This window comes from Molossus molossus, unplaced genomic scaffold (assembly GCF_014108415.1).
Source record: "Molossus molossus isolate mMolMol1 unplaced genomic scaffold, mMolMol1.p scaffold_m16_p_21, whole genome shotgun sequence".
NCBI classification, from domain to species: Eukaryota; Metazoa; Chordata; class Mammalia; order Chiroptera; family Molossidae; genus Molossus; species Molossus molossus.
The window spans coordinates 4538593-4559290 of record NW_023425357.1 but is presented as its reverse complement, the minus strand read 5'-3'; the positions used below and the strand labels follow the sequence as shown (position 1 = coordinate 4559290).

The window sequence follows — 20698 nt, the reverse complement described above, 5'->3', positions numbered from 1 at the left end:
CCGATGGGCATCTGGTCATCTATAAGATGCATCTGGTCTGCATGGGCTCATGCTGCTGTTCGGATCCAATCGCGTTCATCGGGGGTGAGGGTAGAGGACATAATGACATAGAGATCATGCCAGGTAAGGTCATAAGTCTGAGTGAGATATCTGAACTCTTTGATAAAGGCTGTGGGATTGGTAGAATAAGATCCTAAACGCTTTTTAATAGTGGATAAATCGGAGAGAGAGAGAACGGGACATGGACCCGCACAGGTCCCTCTGCTCCTGCTACCTCACGGAGAGGGCAGAGGAGGTCAGCTCCTTCCCATGGATCATGATTTGACCGCGTGTGGGCACTAACGGGAGGGAGGGGAGAGTGGGAGTCGAGATGGAGGGTGGAGGAGGGTTAGAGGCCCATGGGTCAGGATAAGGTGGAGGAGAGTTAAGAGAGGGATCAGGCTGAATAGGAGGTAAGGACAATTCCTCTGGGGGGGTCAGCAAACGAGGAGAGGTCAGGAGCGGAGGGTCTGGGGGGGGTGTCTTTAGCTAGGAGGACCTGTGCCATATAATAGGAGGTACAGTTAGGATGGGATCGCAAATACCAAAAAGCCTGAATATATATAATTTCCAACCATCTCCCATTTCTTTGGCAAAATTTCCCTAAGTCGGTGAGTATGGTAAAATCGAAAGTCCCTTTTGTAAGAATGAGGCGAAACGAGGTGGTGCAGGGTCTCCAGGAGTGCAGGTTTATTGGGAATCAGCCTGCAGGACTACCTCTAGGGAGAGAGTAGCAACCGGCTCTTACAGACTAGGAATTTTTTTTTTTTTTTTTTTTTATCCTCACCCGAGGACATTTTTCCATTTTTTACTCAGAGCGGGAAGGAGAGAGAGGAAGAGAGAGAAACATCGATGTGAAAGGGACACATCGAGTGGCCGCCACCCACACGACCCAACCAGGGCCAGGGACAAACTGCAGCCAAGGTACATGCCCTTAGCGGGAACCGAACCCGGGTCTCTGTGGACCGCAGGCTGACGCTCTAACCGCTGAGCCAAACCGGCCAGGGCCAGACTAGGAATTTTTAAACTCAGGGCTGGGGGGGGGGGGGTTGTCCAGCTGATCGGGGGCTGGGGTCTCATGAAACTTGTTTTTCTTGTCAAGCAATTGTTTGCAGTTTTCAGTGGGTTAGGGCGGTTCCATCATTCCACTCCTCCTGACTGGAGTGATGGGTTTTATTTTTTTTAATTTAATTTTATTTTTGTACGTGCCCCTAGCGGGAACCGAATCCAGGACTCTCTGGTCCGCAGGCCAACTCTCCAACCGCTGAGCCAAACCGGCCAGGGCGAGTGATGGGTTTTAGTTTTCTGGAATGAAAGGTTTAGGGCAAGGTTAAACCATAAGAGCGATGGGTTTTGGTTTCTTGGAATGAGAGGTTTGGGACAGTAATATGAAAGTTAAGAGCTAACACCTTGAGGAGGCCATCTGGACTGGTTGTCCAGTGGGTATTGTGGCCAGGCCACAGTGGAGAAGAACAGTTTCTTCTTTAGGGAGGGATCTGTTTTTGAGAGATTTAAAATGAGACACCCTAGAGGTGTTTTTGGTGGAGATTCCTGATTGCCCATGGTCGACCTCAGTCCCAGAGTGATCAGAGATGTGAATTGATGTCTCGCAACTCAATCTCTGGTCACTGGATGGACGGATAGTGTGGGGGGTGTCCGGGCCGTCTCCGCGGAACCCCACGCACTCGGAACGGATAGGAGGTCCCTGATGTAGCTGCTATTATGCACAGAAAGCCCGGGAGGCAGAGGGAACGGAGGAGCGGCCAGAGGCAGGGGGACTTACCACACGGTGCATTGAACTGAGTGGACGGTTGGTGGTTCCTGGTCTTTTTTTGGGAGGGAGGAAGAGGAGCAGCCCAGGCAGGCTCAAGGTCCTCCCAGGTTCCGACAACAGATGTAAGGGATCTTGCCAAGGAAGAAAGAGAAACGGAGCCACAAAGTCACGTAACAGTTTTCTTTAAGCATTCCCAGGCAAGGTTCACTGATCCATGTGGTGGGGGCCAGGAAAATCGCACTGCTACATTAGCCCCGGGAAGATTTATAGGGAAGTTAGGGACCTGGGTGGGGTGATTAGGTGTGGCGACAGGTGACTGTCTAGCAGCTGGGGAGATTCGAATGTGGCCTATGTTGATTGACTGGGAAGGGTGGTGGGACATGAGCAGGAGTGTCACCTCAGCCACATCCCTGTAAGGCGGACCCTTCAGAGTTAGGTTTAAATTTCTCCTCTGGCCATCTATTTCCCGGTCAAGAGACTTCCCAGTCATGTGACTCTCCGGAGCTTGCCCACCTTATACTATTGGATCCAGATTAATCATTGGAATTAAATCTCAGTTAGTTGGTAGTTCTATTTTCTGGTCCTGTAGTAAGAGAAATTGAGGTGTATTGATGCAAAATATACTTAAGATTATGTTTATTATTTACATGAACATTAGAAACATAAATGAAGCTGACATTGAGCTAGGGTCATTAGTTAAGGCAACTAAGCGACACCATTTTTATCTAGGCCCCTTGGCTAAGGCGACCAGTGACTAATGCTTATCATGGTTTCTGTAATAATCGCTTTTGCAACCACTATTGTATCAGTTCCCTGAGCTTGAGCCAAGAGGGTATGTGGCTTCTGTCTTTAAAATCTGACTAGGGCCCTGGCCGGTTTGACTCAGTGGTTAGAGTATTGGCCTGCGGTCCTGAGAGACCTGGGTTTGGTTGCCACTAAGGGCACATATCTTGGTTGCAATTTGTCCCTAGCCCTGGTTGGTCATGTGGGTGGCAGCCACTCGATGTGTCCCTTTCACATCGATGTTTTTCTATCTCTTTCTGTTCCTCACTCTCCCTCCCACTCTGCCTGAACAAAAAAATGGAAAAATGTCCTGGAGTGAGGATAAAAAAAAAAAATCTGACTAGGAAGAACAATGGGGGCTGCTGATTTGGGAGACTTATGCCCCTGCATCCCCCTGGAGAATAAAGCTCTCCTCTCAATTACAATTTGATTGTGCATCTCTGATGGTCTTCCTTGCTCATCATAACTTTATCCCTGGGTTTAGAGGGCATTCTGTCTTCATTTTTAGAATGCATTTATTCTGCTTTGGTTTGAAAAGATCTAAATAAGTTATTTTCAGGTTTTTGTTTTTGTTTTTTTGTTTTTTATCTCAAGGTGCATGTAAACTACTGAAATGCAAGGGTACATTAAAAAATATTTTTTCAATGGGCCCAGATTTAGTTATAACTTTTATTTTTTTTAATTTATTTTTAGGGAGAGGGAGACAGAGCTAGAAACATCAATGATGAGACTGTAAGATAGCCAGGCGCCGCCGGTGGGAGGTGGGAAGAAACAGAAGAGCCAAACAGCCGAGTAAGCAGAAATCAGGCTTTATTGGGTACACTCTGGGCGGGTTCACAGACTCCGGGGGTCGAGTCTGAGAAGTAGTGCCCGATGCTGGGGTTTGTGATTTTTATATCTGCGCCTGTGGCAGCGGGAACTTGTTTTAGGGTTAGGTCCTGAGGGGCTACGCATGGGGGCCCCTGGAATATGAGTCTATTGTCCCAGAGCAAACAGTTCCTGGACTAGGACAGGAGAATGGGACAGGAGTTGATCTATGAGTTCGGGGCAAACAGTTCCTGAAACAGGGTGGGAGTCTAGGTTGGGTAAGTGACGTAATGGCTGAACAGTTTGCCTGGCGCCAGTTCCCAGGCTCTCAGACAGAGACAACATCAATTAGCTCTCCTGCATGACCCCACTGGGGGTTTGGCCCAGAACTTGAGAATTTCTAATAGAATCCCAGAAGTTTCCTTCTTTGCTTTCTTCCACTGCCCTAATCTATCAGCAATGTAACCCACTTGCACCTTCTCTTTAAATTATAATATATAAATAACGGGCAAACTGATATTCTCTAGAAGAGTACATCAATGTGTTAAAATTTTGCTTCCCGTCAATTGCTGTCAGTGAGGTTGAAATAGATGCACAAAAACTTTCTATAGGTTTTGTAAGGAATTGGCGCCCCTGAAAAACAGAGAAGCAACTGTAGAGCCAATCAGCTGAATAAACAGGGATCAGGCTTTATTGGGTACACTCCGGGCGGGTTCACAGACCCTGGGGGGTCGAGTCCTAGAAGCCGCGCCGAGGCTGGGGTTTGTGCTTTTTTATATCTGCCTGTTGCAGCTGAGATTTGTCTGTTAGGGTTTGCCCTTTCAGGGGCTATGCATGGGAGCCTCTGGAATGTGAGTCGATAAGAGCAGGATGGGAGTTAGTCTACAATCCCGGGGCAGGCCGTTCCCGGAACAGGGTGGGAGGCAAGGCTGAGCAAGCGAGACAATGGTCGCGCAGTTTGCCTGGCGCCAGTTCCCAGGCTATCGGACAGGTTTGAATGGTTCTTACCTTCACAGGAAGATGCTAAAATATAATAAACTGGGTAATGTATTTAAGTGGGAGTTAAACATTTCAAAAGAAGTCAGTCAGTGGGAACAGCAGTCTATATACATCAGCAAAATCTTAAATATGTTAACATTGTAAGGAATCGGGGCGCCGTCGAGAAATAGAGAAGAGACCGGAGAGGTCAGGCTTTATTGGTTGGGTACACTCCGGGCGGGTTCACAGACTCCGGGGGTCGAGTCCTAGAAGCCGCGCTGGATGCTGGGGATTGTGATTTTTATATCAGCCCGTTGCAGCTGGAATTTGTCAGGGTTTGACCTTGCGGGGGCTACACTTGGGAGCCTCTGGAATTGGAGTCCATAAGCCCAAGGCAGATAGTTCCTAGAAGGTGGGGGAGGGGGTTTAGGTTGAGTAAGCGAGATAATGGTGGAGCAGTTTGCCTGGCGCCAGTCCCCAGGCTATCGGAAAAATGTGTGGCAAACGTCTTCGAACTTGAATCCTTGGAGGGTCCCCATAATTCTATTTTGGAAAGCAGTGTTACAAATTTTGGACTGATGAGGAGGTGGGTAACTCAAGGCAGTGAACAGGGAAAGGCCACACCCACGAGAGTCAGGTGGAGGGAACCCCAGGCTTCTGCCCTTTCCCTCCAGTGCCGCTCTCTGCCAGACCCAGGCCATAGTGGCAGCCCCTCCCCCATTCGGGGATCCCTCAGGTAAGGTTCGGCCCCGCCCATTCCTTGCCCGGATGAGCATGCGCAGTTGCCTGCAGAGGCGGAAGCGGCTGTAGAACCGCGCAGGTCCTTTCTCCGAGGGTCTTTCTGAGGTGAGTCCGATTCCTCCGTCCTCTCCCTGCGCGGGGACGGCGGGGGCGCTGCCGGCGGGGAGTCCTGGTTGGACCCGCTCCCGAGCCTCTGCCGGCGGGGGTTCGAGTCCACGAGGGACGCTGCGCCGTGGAGGCTCCAGTCCGTCTCCGTGGAAACGGAGTCGCGTCGGAGCCTCCGGCCGTTGGGCTCCGCCTGCCCGCGGTTCTCCTGTTGGAAACGTCCCCTGGCCGCCGGGGCCCCGCGGCTCCCGGTCCTGGTGAGCGACCCCCTGCGCCCCTCCCCCGCCTCACCGCTTTCATCCCCGAGACCCGCACGGCTCCCGGCCTGGGATCCGCTTGCCGCCGCACGAGGGGTGTCGGTGCCCGGACAGCGCGGGCGCCCTGGGGGGACTGAGCCGGGAGACGCGGCCCCCGGAGAGGTCCCGCCGCGGGGAGCGCGCTGTGGCGGCGGCTGCGGAGGGGCGGCAGCCGGACGGACAGACGGCACGTGGGGGACGGTCCTGAGGCCGAGAGCGGACGGGGTGGGAGAGGCCTCGGGGAGGAGCCGGGGACCGTGAGACTCTCCGGGGAGAGGGCGCCCCGAGGGGAGCCCAGGGCTGTCGGGAGCGGCTTGGGGAGCCCAAGTGGGGGCGACAGGACGGAGAGCGTGGTCCTGAGGGGAAGAGTTGGGGAGCGAGTGCAGGGACGGAACGGGGTTCAGGGGTGACGGGCCGAGGGAGACACAGCGCTGAGAGGCAGCCCGCTGTGGGGACGGGCAGGACGGGCACAGGGCACGGGCCGGGCAGGGGTCTCAGAAAGAGGCGGGGAGCCCCTGACGGCGGGGAGGTTTCCAGAGTGTGCGGGGCAGGTGCAGGGACAGGAATAGAGAAAAGGGGAGAAGGAGCCGGGGACGGGGAGGGGAACAGGAAAGGACAGCAGTGCAGAGAGGGGAACAGGGAAGCAGACAGATCTGCAGACAGAAACACACAGGAGCTGGGAGCCCGGGACTGGATCTGGGTGACTGCTGAGCTGCTGGGGTGTGTGGGTGCTGAAATTGGGATATATTGCTTTGAGACTTTATGTATTTAATTCAGCATTATCTGAATTATTGAGTAAAAGGTTGGGATGAGAATTACAAATCTTTAGCCTATAAGGCTTGTAAAATTCATAATGGTTTGCTTCCAATGAAAACACTATTCAGACAGTGGGCAGAGAGCTGTCTGTCGGTCCTGGTCCTTTTCATTTCCTGGGATGGCAAGAAGGAGGTGACTTGGGGCAAGTAATGACTGAATTTGTCAGTACATTATGCTATTTCAAGGAATATCAGAATCCTTAGGTCATTTTTTCCCTCCCCTTTGGATTCACTATTTATTTAACCTCTGATATTTAAACCTTTTTTTTTTTTTTTAAATCCTCACCTGCAGACACTTTGCTTTCATAGAGCAAGAGGGAAAGAGGGAGGAAGAGACAGAGAGAGAAACATCGGGGTGAGAGAAACACATGGAGGGGTTGCCACTCACACACCCCAAACCGGGGTGGGGGAAAAACCAAAATGAGGTACCTGCACCTAATGTCACTCCAGACCGCGAGCTGATGCTCTTACCGGCCAATGCTATTTAAACCATTTTTAAAAAACATGCTGATATATTAGTTTATTAAATATTCGGTCTTTTAAAAGAGTCACTAAGCCCTGGGCGGTTTGGCTCAGCGTTTAGAGCGTCGGCCTGCGGTACAGAGAGACCCGGGTTCGGTTCCCGCTAAGGGGATGTGCCTCGGTTGCAGTTTGTCCCCGGCCCTGGTTGGTCGTGCGGGTGGCAGCCACTCGATGTGTCCCTTCACATCGATGTTCCTTTCTCTCTCTCTTCCTCTTTCTCCCTCCCGCTCTATCTGAACAAAAAATGGAAAAATGTCCTCGGGTGAGGATTAAAAAATAAATAAATAAAAAATAAAAATAAAATAGTCACGAAATTTTGAATTAAGCATTTGTTATATCCCATAACCAACTCTTACTGTCTTTTTAAAATATGTTTGTCTCAGCCTTAACTCAACCTGAAACCTAAAAGTAATTACATAAAACAACCACCATTGGTTCGATCGACAGCCTTGGTTGGGGTCCTGCTGTGGGCAACCAAGACATGTATTTCTCTCACTTCCTTGTTTCTCTCTCTCTCCTTCCCTCCCTTCTAATTTATCTGAAAATTGATAGAGCCAGGCGTGTGTGGTTCAGTGGTTCAGCACCGACCCATACACCAAGAGGTCGCTGGTTTGATTCCTCTTCAGAGCACATGCCCAGGTTGTGGGCCAAATGCCCAGTGTCGAACATGCAGGAAGTGGCCAATTGATGTTCTCTCTAATTGACATTTTTATATCTCTCCCTCTCCCTTCCTCTTTCTCTAAAATCAATAATTATATAATAATAATAAAAAATTGATGGAAAAATATCCTCAGTTGAGGAATAGTAACAAAAAATCAATCCAAATTGTGCATTTTAAATATGTTGTGTCCAGTTTTGATTCTGAGCTTTGTATCCTTTCTACTGCTTATCATATGTTAAAACACCCATTGGCAACTAGTGGATAACATGAGGACATGTCCCTGTGCCTTTCGTAAAGATGTCAGTTATCTTAGCAGTCAGAACCTACGTGTGTGAGTTGGTCTAATGTTCAGCAGCTTTTTCCTTCCCTTTATGTCATTTGTTGAATTAGTGACTGTGAGCCAGAGAGGAGGTGTTCCCCTCAAGTCCCTCTTGTTCATTTTCTGAAAACATCGAAGGATCAGCTGGAATAAATGGACTTGGTGAAGTCATTTGATCAGCATATTTCAATAGCTAACTTTATACAAAAATTTTAGCATGAAGATCTGTTCTTTTATTTCCTGGAAATTGAGGAAGGAAATGTGCCCCGCAAGCCTCCTCTTCTATACTCTGATACTTCCAACGCCTCACGCCACCCAGGCGTGTCAGGTGTGGCACTTCTGGTGTTTGTCACTCAGTGGTACTGAAACAGCTACTGAACCATGCAGGCACCAGGAGGGAACGCCTTGAAGATGGTATATTGTGGGTCCCACCGCCAGCTTTGTTCAGGGAGGGTACCGGTGTTGTGTTGAGTTTGGGGGTTCAGGAGGTCAGTTTTCCTTCTCAATGCTGTAGGAGTTTGTGGAGGTCTCTGTAGGGAGGGACATGTGAAGACAGAAAAAGAAACTCTCATTGTTTGTTCTCCATGTAGGAGCTTGTATTTTTCCTGACTTTTCGGTGACAAAGGACATCAGAGAGGCCTTTTCAGCAGTTCCTGGTCCTTTTGATTGTGAGTGTTGTGTGTGCTGATTAAGGGCCTGAGCGGAAACATTTGAAGGCACATTCTGTGACTCCAGTATAACGTCACCTCAGAAAACAACCCTGAGCGGGACCAGGACCAGGACAAAATGGCTGCTTCTCAGGTAAAAGATGTGTCGTGGGTCAGAGGCTGTGTCTGCTGTTCCTCTCACATGGGTGGAATTAAAACGTGTAACCTTAATTTCTCTACTTTTTTTTTTTAATCGTTATTGTTGGATGTATTACAGATGTTCCTCATTTCCCCCCATTGACTCCCTCCTCCCCATTCGCACCCCCCTCCCGCTTTTTCCCACACTGTTGTCTGTGTGCATTGCTTATGCATGTAAGTTCTTTGGTTTATTTCTACCCAACCCCCTTTCCCTTGAAGTTTGTCAGTGTAGCAACCAGTTTGTTCTTTTTAATCCCTTCACCTTTGGCACCCATTGCCCCAAACCCCTTCCATCTGGCAACCAGCACAATGTTCTCTGTGTCTACGAGATTGTTTCTGTTCTTCCTCTTCATTTTGTTTGTAGATTCCATTGTCGATAGATATGTATTCATTGCCATTTTGTTTGTTCACATATTTTATCTTTTTCTTCAAAAAGACCCTTCAACATTTCATATAACAACGGTTTGGTGGTGATGAACTCCTTTAACTTTTTCTTGTCTGGGAAACTCTTTATATGGCCATTGATTCTAAATGACAGCTTTGCAGAATGCAGTAATCTTGGTGGTAGGTTCTTGCTTTTCATAACTTTTAATATTTCTTGCCACTCCCTTCTGGCTTGCAAAGTTTATTTTGAGAAACCAGCTGACAGTGCTATGGGAACTCCCTTGTAGGTAATGAACTGCTTTTCTTTTGCTGCTTTTAAGATTCTCTCTTTTTCTTGAACCTTTGACATTTTGATGATGTGTCTTGGTGTGGGACTCTTTTTTTTTTTTTTTAATCCACACCCGAGGACATTTTTCCATTTTTTGTTCAGGTAGAGTGGGAGGGAGAGAGAGGAACAGAGAGAAAGAGAAACATCAATGTGAAAGGAACACATCGAGTGGCTGCCACCCGCACCACCGACCTGGGCCGGGGACAAACTGCAACCAAGGTATGCGCCCTTAGCGGGAACCGAATCCGGGCCTCTCAGGGCGCCCTTAGCGGGAACCGAATCCGGGTCTCTCAGGACCGCAGGACGACGCTCTAACCGCTGAACCGAACCGACCAGGGCGGTGTGGGATTCTTGGTGTTCATCTTGTTTGGGACTCTCTCTGCTTCCTGGATTTGTATGTCTGTTTCCTTCACCAAGTTAGGAAGGTTTTCTGCCATTATTGTTTCAAATAGGTTTTTAATTTCTTGTTCTTGTTCTTCTCTTTCTGGCACCCCCAAGATGCGAATGTTGGCACACTTGACGTTGTCCCAGAGGCTCCTTATACTATCTTCATTTTTTTGGATTCTATTTTCTTTTTGTTGTTCTGATTGGGTGTTTTTTGCTTCCTCATATTCCAAATCGATGGTTTGCTTTTTGGCTTTATCTACTGTACTATTGAATCTCTGTAAATTACTCTTTATTTCAGTTAGTGCCTCCCTCATTTCTGACTGTGCAACCTTCTTTACTGTCTGGTCCTTTTTTATGCTCTTGAGGCCCTCACTAAGTTCATTGAGTATCCTTTTAAGGAGTATTTTGAACTCAGCATCTGTTAGGTTGCTTATTGCCATTTCGCTTAGTTCTTTTCCTGGAGATATTTTCTGTTTCATTTGGGACCTGTTTCTTTGTCTCCTCATTTTCGCTATCTCCCTGTGTTTGTTTCTATGTATTACTTAACGAGAGGTATGGGGCTCGCTGAGACCAGATGCTGCTTGAAAGAATTTAGGAAAACCAGAAGCAGGATCCAAGACGGGCCTATCCTATGGTTAACCAACTGGCAACAGCTTGGGTGGGCCTGAAGTTTGGGTGGGGTGGCGCCTCAGGAAATCACCAGGGCGGGGCAACCAGTATGAGCCAGGTTGCTAGGGTCCCAGATATGGTGGCTGTGTGCCGCCTCAGGGAAGGGTCACCAAAGGAACAAAGGCCTCTGACAGCATGTTTGTCCTGGAGAAAGCCCCCTCTCCAGCCCTTGCTACAGTGCCGAACAGCTCAGTTCTTCCCTGTATGTGTCTGGTGCCCCTTGAGCTGCCTCCTCTCCAAGCTTAGGGGGAGTGAGTCCAATAAGTTCGTTGGAGGGCCCTTTAAGGAGCTGCCTAGGGCTCCAGCTGCCTCAGCCTTCCTCAGCCTCAGTTCCCACTGTTTTTTCCATCCAGAAGTTATGTGGACTTTTCTTCCTGGCACTGGAACCCTGAGTGAGGCACCTGGTGTGGGACGGGGACCCCTCAGTTTTCAGGGATGACCTCCCATCGGAGGTGTCCTCCTGATTTTTATCCACCACACGTGGGTGTGGGATTAGCCTGTCCTATCAGTCTCCATGTGGCTGCTTCTTTAATTCCGTAGTTGTAGGACTTCCATTTAGCTGAATTTGAGGCAGTTTTGAATGATGTTTGTTCTGTGGTTATGGGAGGACGCGATACCGCGTTCACCTGTGCCGCCATCTTGACCGGAAGTCTAATTTTTCTACTTCTAATATTCTTGCCTAGTGAGGTTGTTTTCCTTGGTTTACTTCATTCTTTTTTTTCCTTACGATGGTCAAGGTTAGCAGGTTGTATACTTCTCTCCTTTGTCCCAGAGCCTGTTCTGCATTCACTTTCTGCAGGGTCCCCCAGGTCAGGAAGCATTCCTTCCTTTAATTCATTATTTGCCACTCTTGAAAACATCCCTTTCCGGACAGACCAAGCAGGGAAGGCTCCCATGTCTGACATCCCTATTGGGATGAGGTCAGAGGCTCGCATGTCAGTGAAGAAGGGAGGCGTAGATTTTAGGTAACGTGGCTGCAGCATCAGGGTTAAGAAAATGCACATTTTACCGCTAGAATAATTCAGAAAGTTCTGAAAAGAATAGTGAAGAGAAGAGACTTGCTCACTCGGTCGGTACAGAATTCACACTAATTGTGTGAATGTACTATTAGTGTGCAGCCCTGGCCAGCGTGGTTCAGTGGTTAGAGGGTCAGCGGATGCACTGGAGATGGGGAGGATCGATTCCCGTTCAAGGGCAAGTACCATGGTTACAGATTCGATCTCCAACCCCAGTCAGGCATGTGCATGAGGTAACCAACCGATGTGTCTCTATCACATTGATGATTCTCTCCCCCTATCTCCCCTTCCTCTTTCCCTCTCTCTCTGTCCCTCCCTTCTACTGTTTCTAAAAATCTATGGAAAACATAACTCGGGGTGAGGATTAAAGAAAAAATTAGAAAAGTGCAGTTGGGTATTCTCTGTATTATACTTGAAGAAATACTTACACTTCCAACTCACTGTGACATTTATAACTGAGAAGTATACACAACTGACCCTCACAGATAGAAATACAGTGCTCAAAATCCATACGCCTGTATTGGTGCCTTAATTTTAAATTTTATTTTCCTGAAAAGTAACGTGTCTGCAATGGATTTGTGGATATGTATCATCTCCGTTTCTCAATGTTACAAAATATAGTAGACACTATTACTGTTTACAAATGATCTTACTAGATAATTTCGGATACTCCTAGGTCAAAACCAGTTCTCCTAACACTGTTTCCATGTTGGGTGACATTATGAACTCTGCTTGCTGTCTCTTGGTGAATGTGTCTTTCTTTTCAGGGCCCGCTGACCTTCAGGGATGTGGCCGTAGACTTCTCTCAGGAGGAGTGGGAATGCCTGGACCCAGCTCAGCGGACATTGTACCTGGATGTGATGTTGGAGAACTACAGGAACCTGGTCTCTCTGGGTGAGGATGACTTCCTTCCAGAGCTCCTCTTCCAGCCGCAGGGTTTTGCTTCCTTTATTACTTAAACAAAAGGCTTCTGCTTTCTATGTTAGCCTGTTAAGAGTCTTGGTCTCCAAGAACAAATTTGAGGTTTTCTTTGTTGAAAAGAAAAGCTTTGTGGTGTGTGTTAATTAGGAACTCATTGTCTGAAAACTTTACATGTTGTGTAGAATAATTAATGTGCTGTCTGGAAACAGTGTTTTAGAAAAGTGTTTTCTTTTTTTTAATCCTCACTCGAGGATGTTTTTCAGATAGAGTGGGACGGAGAGAGAGGAAGAGAGAGAGACATCGATGTGAATGAACACATCGAGTTGGCTGCCTCCCGTATCACCCAACCTGGGCCGGGAACAAACTGCAACCAAGGTAAATGCCCCTTAACGGGAACCGAACCCGGGTCTTTCTGGACTGCAAGCCTAAGTTCTAACCATTGAGCCAAACAGACCAGGAATGGTTGATTCTTGTATGGGTCTTGAATGGGGAGGAACCCACAACTTTGGTATATTGGGACAATGCTCAAACCAACTAAGCTACCCAGCTAGGCCTGAAATGTTCATTTTAAAGAGCATTTATTCTCTGTAAATTTTATAACTTTTTTATGATTTGTTTGTTTTTTTTAAAATAAATTAGATGCATTTTTTTTGGTGTCTGTCTTGTTTTAGTTAGGGTGAATTACACCCTACACATTTTGTATAATAACCACAGAGAAGATTAATGAAAATATATCTCACATATTTAAATGCTTTGTTTATTGTTTGTTTGTTTTTTATAGGAGACGTGCGGGAACAGAGAGAGAAACATTGATTTTTGTGTTTCACTTATTTATCCATTTGTTCTTTGAATTTTTTGTGTGCCCTGACCAAGGACCGAACCGCAACCTTGCCCTTTGTGGTTGACGCTGTAACCAACTGAGCTACCTGGCCAGGGCTGCCAACTGCTTCTTTGTGAAAATCCCTTTTCATAGGTATTTTCAAATGATTTGAATTCACTTCCTGTGACATTTTCCTACCATATTATGTATGTCGTCATGCAAAATGTTTGCTGTTCATAGAAGCACACTCGCAGTTAGAATTCATGGTGATACGGAAAGTTTCTTTTCCCATAGGACCTGTATATAATATTCAGGATTTGGGGAAGACCTATTCTAATCTAGGTCTGAGATGTCCTTTTTTCATTCTATACTATTCTGTGTTAGTCTCAGGTGTACAGAAGAGTAGTTGGACAGTCGTCTACTTTACACAGTGTTTCCCCAGTATTTCCAGTACCCAGCCAGCACTGTACATAGTCGTTACTACATCATTTACTATATTTCCTTTGCTGTACTTCACATCCCAGTGAATGTCTCTGACTACCACCTATACTCCTCAGTTCCTTCCCTGTTGTCACGAAGTCCTTCAACAGGCATCAGGTCTTACAACTATAAGACTCTTCTGTGTATCTATGAGTTTGTTTATTGTTTTTTTATCCTCACCTGAGGACATTTTCCCATTTTTTGTTAGAGTGGGTGGGAGGGAGGGAGAAAGAGAGAAAGAAAGAGAAACATTGACATTAAAGGTACACGTTGAGTGGCCCCCTCCCACACAACCCAACCAGGGCCGGGGACAAACTGCAACCGAGATACGTGCCCTTATTGAGAACTGAACCCTGGTCTCTCTGAACTCCAGGCTGATGCTCTAATCACTGAGCCAAATCAGCCAGGGCATTGTATGTCCTTTTTTTGATGGACTTATTTCACTCTAGGTAGCATAATGCACTCTAGGTAGATCTGTACTGTAAACAAATTATACGATTTTGATTATTATAATATGTTTTTGATAATTTTAGAGAGAGAGGAAGGGAGTGAGAGATAGAAATATTGATGTGAGCGAGAAACATTGATCAGCTACCTCCTGCTCACCACCCAAGTAGGAATCGAACCTGAAACCACCGGGCCCCTGCCCTAATCAGGAATTGAATGGGACCTCTCAGTTCTTGGGTTGACAATGAATCCACTGAGCCATACGGGCTGGGGAGATTTCAGGTTTTTTTTATAGCCATTTATTATTCAAAATTGTTATTTCTTTTTCAAAAATATTTTTTATTGCCCTGTCCAGTTTAACTCAGCAATTAATGCATTTACCATAGAGTCCTGGGTGTGGTTCCCACTAAGGGCACGTACCTCGGTTGCAGTTTTTCCCTGGCCCCAGTTGGGGTCGTGGGGGTGGCAACCACTTGATGCGTCTCTCTCACGTTGATGTTTCTCTCTCTCTTCCTCCCTTTCTCCCTCCCACTGTATCTGAAGATAAATTTAAAAATGCCCTTGGGTGAGGACAAAAGAAAAAAATTTTTGCTGATTTTTGAGGGAGCGGGAAATATAAACATCCAGGAGGGATAAATATGAACATTAATCAGATCGAACTCAAAACCTGGGCATGTGCCATGACGGGAATTAAACTGGTTCCCTCTTGGTTTATGGGTCAATGCTGAACCATTGAGCGTGAAACCAGCTGGGCCTTTAAAAAATATTTTTATTAATTTGTAGTGCAAGTGGAAGGGACAAAGAGAGAAACAGTGATATGAGAGCACAACATCATGGTACCTTCTTTAGGTTGCCACTGGTGAATATGACCTTGAGAAAGAATCAAACTGGCATCCTTCTGATAGGATGATGCTCAACCAGGTGAGCAACACTAGCCAAGGCTTTTTTTTTTTTTAAAGTAGTCTAAGCTTTAACGTTTCTTGTCCTGATTTGGTGATTATGAACTTCTTTAGCTCTTTGTTTGTATGGGAAACTACCTGTTTTTTTATTTTATCCTTATCTTTTTAGAATTATTTATTTACTTATTTATTTATCCTCCCTCGAGGACACTCTTCCATTTTTTGTTTAGACAGAGTGGGACGGAGGGGAGAGGAAGAGAGAGAGAGAGAAACATGGACGTGAACAGGACACATCGAGTGGCTGCCACCTGCACGACCAACCAGGGCCAGGGACAGACTCAAACCGAGGTACATGCCCTTATTGGGAACCGAACCCAGGTCTCTCTGGACCTCAGGATGACGGTCTAACCGGTGAGTGAAACCGGCCAGGGCTTTTTAGTATTATTTTTAATTTTTATTAATTTCTGAGAGAGCGAGGACGGGAGAAGGAGAGTGAGAGAGATAGAAACATCAATTTGAGAGAGAAGCATCAACATAGATTGGCTGCCTCCTACACGCCCCCTTCAGGAGGTTGAGTCCCTAAACTCGTAATGTTCTGACCTGGAATGGAATCACTCAGTGACTACTTGTTGCATAGGTTGAGCCTCATTCACTGAGCCACACCATCTGGGCTATCGTTTGATTTTAAATATTAGCTGTTTTGGGTAGTGTAATCTTGGGTATACTTACTTGTTTTTCACTACTTTAAATATTTTGTCCTGGAGTTTCAGTTGTGAAGTCAGCTGATAGTCTTAGGGGAACGTCCTTGTCGATAACTGCTTTTCTAGTGCTGGTTTAGGTTTTTTTGTAATGTTTTTTAGCGCTTTGCTTTCTCTCTTTCGCCTGCCTAATCTATCACCAATGGATTTCATGTAACCCACTGAGGTTTCCTCTTTTTCTGGTAATGTACAGAACGAGTGGCAAAACATTATCTCAATCTTTGAGATTTTGCTTTCCATCAATTGTTGACAGTGTGGCCTAAATAAACTAAAAAAAGTTCTTCACCAAAAAAACATATATATATATATATATATATATATATATATGTTTTTATTGATTTTTTTCTTAGAGAAAGAAGAGAGAGTTAGAAACATTGATGTGAGATAGAAACATCGCTTAGCTGCCTCCTGCGCACCCTCTGCAGGGAATTTAGCCCAAAACCAGGGCATGTGTCCTCACTGGGAATTGAACTAGGACCTCTTAGTCTATGTGATGATGCTTAATCCATTGAGCCACACCAGATCGCTTATCTTTGATATTTTAATTATTATGTGTCTTGAGGTGTGTCTCTTTTGCTTCTTTTGTTTTGGGACTCCTTGTGTTGCCTGGAATAGTATGTTTATGTCTTTCACCAGGTTTGGGAATTTTTCTCTTTGTTTTTTTTTTTTTTAATTCTCACCCGAGGACATTGCATTTATCTTCAGATAGAGAAGGAGGGGAAGAGTGAGAGAGAATCATCGATGTGAGAGAGACACATCAACTGTTTGCCACCACGTGACTCCAACGGGGACAGGGGAAAAACAACAACTGTAGTACATGCCCCTAGTGGGAAGTTATTCCAGGGCTCTCTGGTCTTTGGACCACACTCTAACCACTGTGTAAAACCAGCCAGGATGAGCCATGGTATCTCTTCATGCTTAATATATGTCTGAAGTACAGCAGTCTTTGTAGAGTTTGAACCGTTTCTCTTTGTTTCTTTGTAGTAGCCACTACAGTGCATTCACTGTACTGCCATTCCTTTACCACTCTGTCGTACACAATAGAAACAGAGCTCTAGAGACATTTCCAAACAGCGAGATCACTGAACATATAGTACCCTCACCTCTAGTTTTCCACGAAGAAACTGGGAATTAGTAGTATGAGGAAATGCAAGTATTTCCATTGTGTGGGTGAAGGGGTTTGAGCAGGTATCATTGGCAAATGTAAGCATCTTTTTGTCCCTCGTAGCTCTGACTTTTTCTCGTTATACCTGTCTTCACCTTTCTTGGAAATATTCACTTGCTTTTGGAGTAGAAAAAAATTGTCATTTGGTCAAGTAATTGCTGGTAAGTTCAACGTACATTTAGCTGTGTCAAACTTGTGAAAATTTATATTCTTTCAGCCATGTCATCTGGATACAACCAGTCCTTTTTGCGAAAACCCGAACTGCGAGACTTATTCTCAGAAATAAGACTGGTAAGATATGGACGGTGTGGCTTTCATACTGAACACTTAACGAAATGGTTTGCATTTGAGGATGAGTGTGACGTGAAGAAAGATGTTAATATAAACAGAACTAAATGGGATTCATTCATAATAAAATTTTTGTTACTTAAAGAGGTCGAGGATTTGGGGAGACTCTCACTTTAAAGGCAGTTACATTTTCAGCCCTGGCCGGTTTGGCTCAGCGGTTAGAGAGTCGGCCTGTAGTCCAGAGAGACCCAGGATCAGTTCTCGCTAATGGCATGTACCTCGGTTGCAGTTTGTCCCCTGGTTGGTCGTGCGGGTGGCAGCCACTCGATGTGTCCCTTTCATATCGATGTTTCTCTCTCTCTTTCCCTCTGTCCCTCCCACTCTACCTGAACAAAATTTGGAAAAATGTCCTCGGGTGAGGATAAAAAAAGAAAGAAAGAAAGAAAGTCAGTTACATTTTCAGATTATTGTGTTGCTATATGTGAAGATTGAAAACCATTTTTTACTCATATATTCTTGCAAAGTAAATCTATAAATATTGGAACTCACATAATCTGTGGTGTGAATAATCATTCGAATTGTTTAAAATGGTGGTGGGATTAAAATTTCAGTTATTTATTTCGAAAATCCAGAGATTTATAATATATCTATAAAAATTTTAATGTGATCAATCTGGCAATGATTTAAAGGAATCACTCTTCCTCTGAGAATTAATGTGTTTGAAAATTTATCTACAATTTTCAAAACCTTGGTAGCATATTTTAATAAAAACATCATGGTTTAATAAGTATCACAAAATAGATCTTATGGAACAGTACATGTTTAATGAAATTACAGCTGTGACTAAAGGCCTTTCTATCTTTAATGATTACCAGAAAACATATAATGGCGACAGAGGTCATCAATGGAATGAACATTGGAAGAAGAACTTTAACCAGGAGTCAAACTCTAATACTCCTCAGAGAAGGCAGCTTCCAGAGAACGATTATAAAGGTGGGAAAGTCTTTGACCAAATGTCAAGTCACAGTATACATCAGGTTACTCATATTGTGGAGAGGACAAACAAGCCAAGTAAATGTGTCAGATCTTCAAAGCAGTCGTCAATTCACACTGAACAAGAGAATATTCATACTGGTGAGGAGGATTACAAATGGAATCCATGTGGTAGAGTCTCCAGTCAACCATTCAGTGTAAGTAGACTTAAAAGAGTCCATATTGGAGAAAAACCTCATCAATGTAAAGATGGTGGTAAAACATCTAATAGTCCTTCAGTTTTTACTCTCAATCAGAGAATTCTTACTGGAGAGAAGCCTTATAAATGTAAAACCTGTGGCAAAGCCTTTAGATTTCATTCATGTCTTACTGTACATGAGCAGAGAATTCATACTTGGGGAAAACTGTACAAATGTAGGGAATGTGGAAAAGGATTTAGTCAGTACTCAAAGCATACTCAACATCAAAGAATTTCTGCAGGAGAGAAGTCTTATAATTGTTCAGAATGTGGCAAAGCCTTTAACTGCCATCCAGAATTTACTCCACATCAGAGAGTTCATCCTGGAGAAGAACCATCGAATTGTAGAGAATGTGGCAAAGGCTTCAGTAAGGCCTCTAGCCTTACTGTACATCATAGATTTCATATTGGAGCGAAGCTTTATAAATGTAGAGAATGTGGCAAAGCCTTCAGCCACTACGGAGCCCGTATTCACCATCAAAGGCTTCACTCTGGAAAGGACATTTATGAATGCAGACAATGTGGCAAAGCATTTAGACATTCCTCAGGCCTTACTAAACATCAGAGAATTCATCGTGGAAAGAAGTCTTATAAATGTAGACAATGTGGCATAGCCTTCAACCAGTATTCCTACCTTAGTAAACATCTGAGAGTTCATACTGGAGAAAAGCAATATAAATGTAGAGAATGTGGCAAAGCCTTCAACCGGTCACAAAGACTTCCTGTCCATCAGACAATTCACACTGGGGAGAGACCTTACAAATGTAGACAATGTGGGAGAGCCTTCATCCAGTCTTCACATCTTGCTGTTCATCAGAGAATTGACACTGGAGAGAAACCTTATAAATGTAGACAATGTGGCAAAGCCTTCAGCCAGTCCTCATACCTTACTGTCCATCAGAGAATACATACAGGAGAGAGATCTTACAAATGCATAGAATGTGGCAAAGCATTTAGGCAGTCCTCAAACCTTATTCGACATCAGAGTGTTCATACTGGAGAGAAGCCTTATAAATGTAGAGAATGTGGCAAAACGTTTGCCCACTCCTCAAGCCTTACCCGACATCAGAGAGTTCATACTGGAGAGAAGCCTTATAAATGTAGAGAATGTGGAAAAGCTTTTAGTATGGCCTCAAGCCTTACTTATCATCAAAGAGTTCATTCTGGCGAGAAGCCTTATAATTGTAGTCATTGCGGCAAAACCTTCAGGAACTCCTCAACCCTTACTGGCCATCGGAGAACACATACTCAAGAGAGACCTTACAAATGCATAGAATGTGGCAAAGCCTTTGGCCAATCCTCAGGCCTTACTGCACATCACAGAGTTCATACAGGAGAGAGGCCTTATAAATGTATAGAATGTGGCAAAGCCTTTAACCAGCCCTCAATCCTTACTAAGCATCAGAGAATTCATACTGGAGAGAAGCCTTACAAATGTAGAGAATGTGGCATAGCCTTTAGCCAGTATGCCTACCTTAGTACACATCTGAGAATTCATACTGGAGAAAAGCCGTATAAATGTAGAGAATGTGGCAAAGCCTTCAGCCGGTCAGAAAGACTTCCTGTGCATCAGAGAATTCACACTGGGGAGAGACCTTACAAATGTAGACAATGTGGGAGAACCTTCAACCAGTCCTCACATCTTACTGATCATCAGAGAATTCACACTGGAGAGAAGCCTTATAAATGCAGAGAATGTGGCAAAGCCTTCAGGCGGTCCCATAAACGTAGAGAGCATCAGAAAATTCATACTGGCGAGAAACCTTATAAATGTATAGAATGTGGCAAAGCCTTTAGTCAGTCCTCACACCTTATTCGACATCAGAGTGTTCATACTGGAGAGAAGCCTTATAAATGTGGAGAATGTGGGAAAACCTTCAGGAGGACTTCAACCCTTACTGACCATCAGAGAATACATAGAAGGGAGAGACATTAGAAATGCATTGCATGTTGTAATTTCTGTAGCTAGTTCTCAGACCTTACTTAGTATTAAAAATCTCACTTTGGAAAGAAACTTGATACTAGTAGAAAATATGACAAAGCCTTTCTCTAGTGTTTCCACCTTACTGTACATCAGAGAGTTAATACTTGAGAGAAATCCTACAGATGTAAGGAGAGTAGGAATCCTTTACCAGCATGGAGAACTGACTCAACATTAATACTAGGAAGAAGCCCTATGTTTCTGAAAAGTGTGGGAAAGGCTTCAAAAGACACTCTTGT

General features: G+C 45.1%; 2 protein-coding genes across 2 annotated transcripts in view; both read left to right on the top strand.

Annotated features, from left to right (window-relative positions):
• The window catches only part of LOC118638829 (zinc finger protein 345-like), a 74846-nt gene extending 54427 nt beyond the window's left edge, over positions 1-20419 (top strand). The window contains exons 7-9 of the mRNA XM_036274959.1: positions 12237-12363; positions 17177-17250; positions 18123-20419. Of these exons, the coding sequence (XP_036130852.1) occupies positions 12237-12363; positions 17177-17250; positions 18123-20414 (2493 nt within the window). The 3' untranslated portion in view covers positions 20415-20419. The remainder of the gene's footprint in view (positions 1-12236; positions 12364-17176; positions 17251-18122) is intronic.
• LOC118638289 (zinc finger protein 420-like) overlaps positions 8558-20698 on the top strand; it is a 37380-nt gene continuing 25239 nt past the window's right edge. The window contains exon 1 of the mRNA XM_036273998.1: positions 8558-8641. The gene's annotated coding sequence lies outside the window, so the exon portion shown is untranslated. The remainder of the gene's footprint in view (positions 8642-20698) is intronic.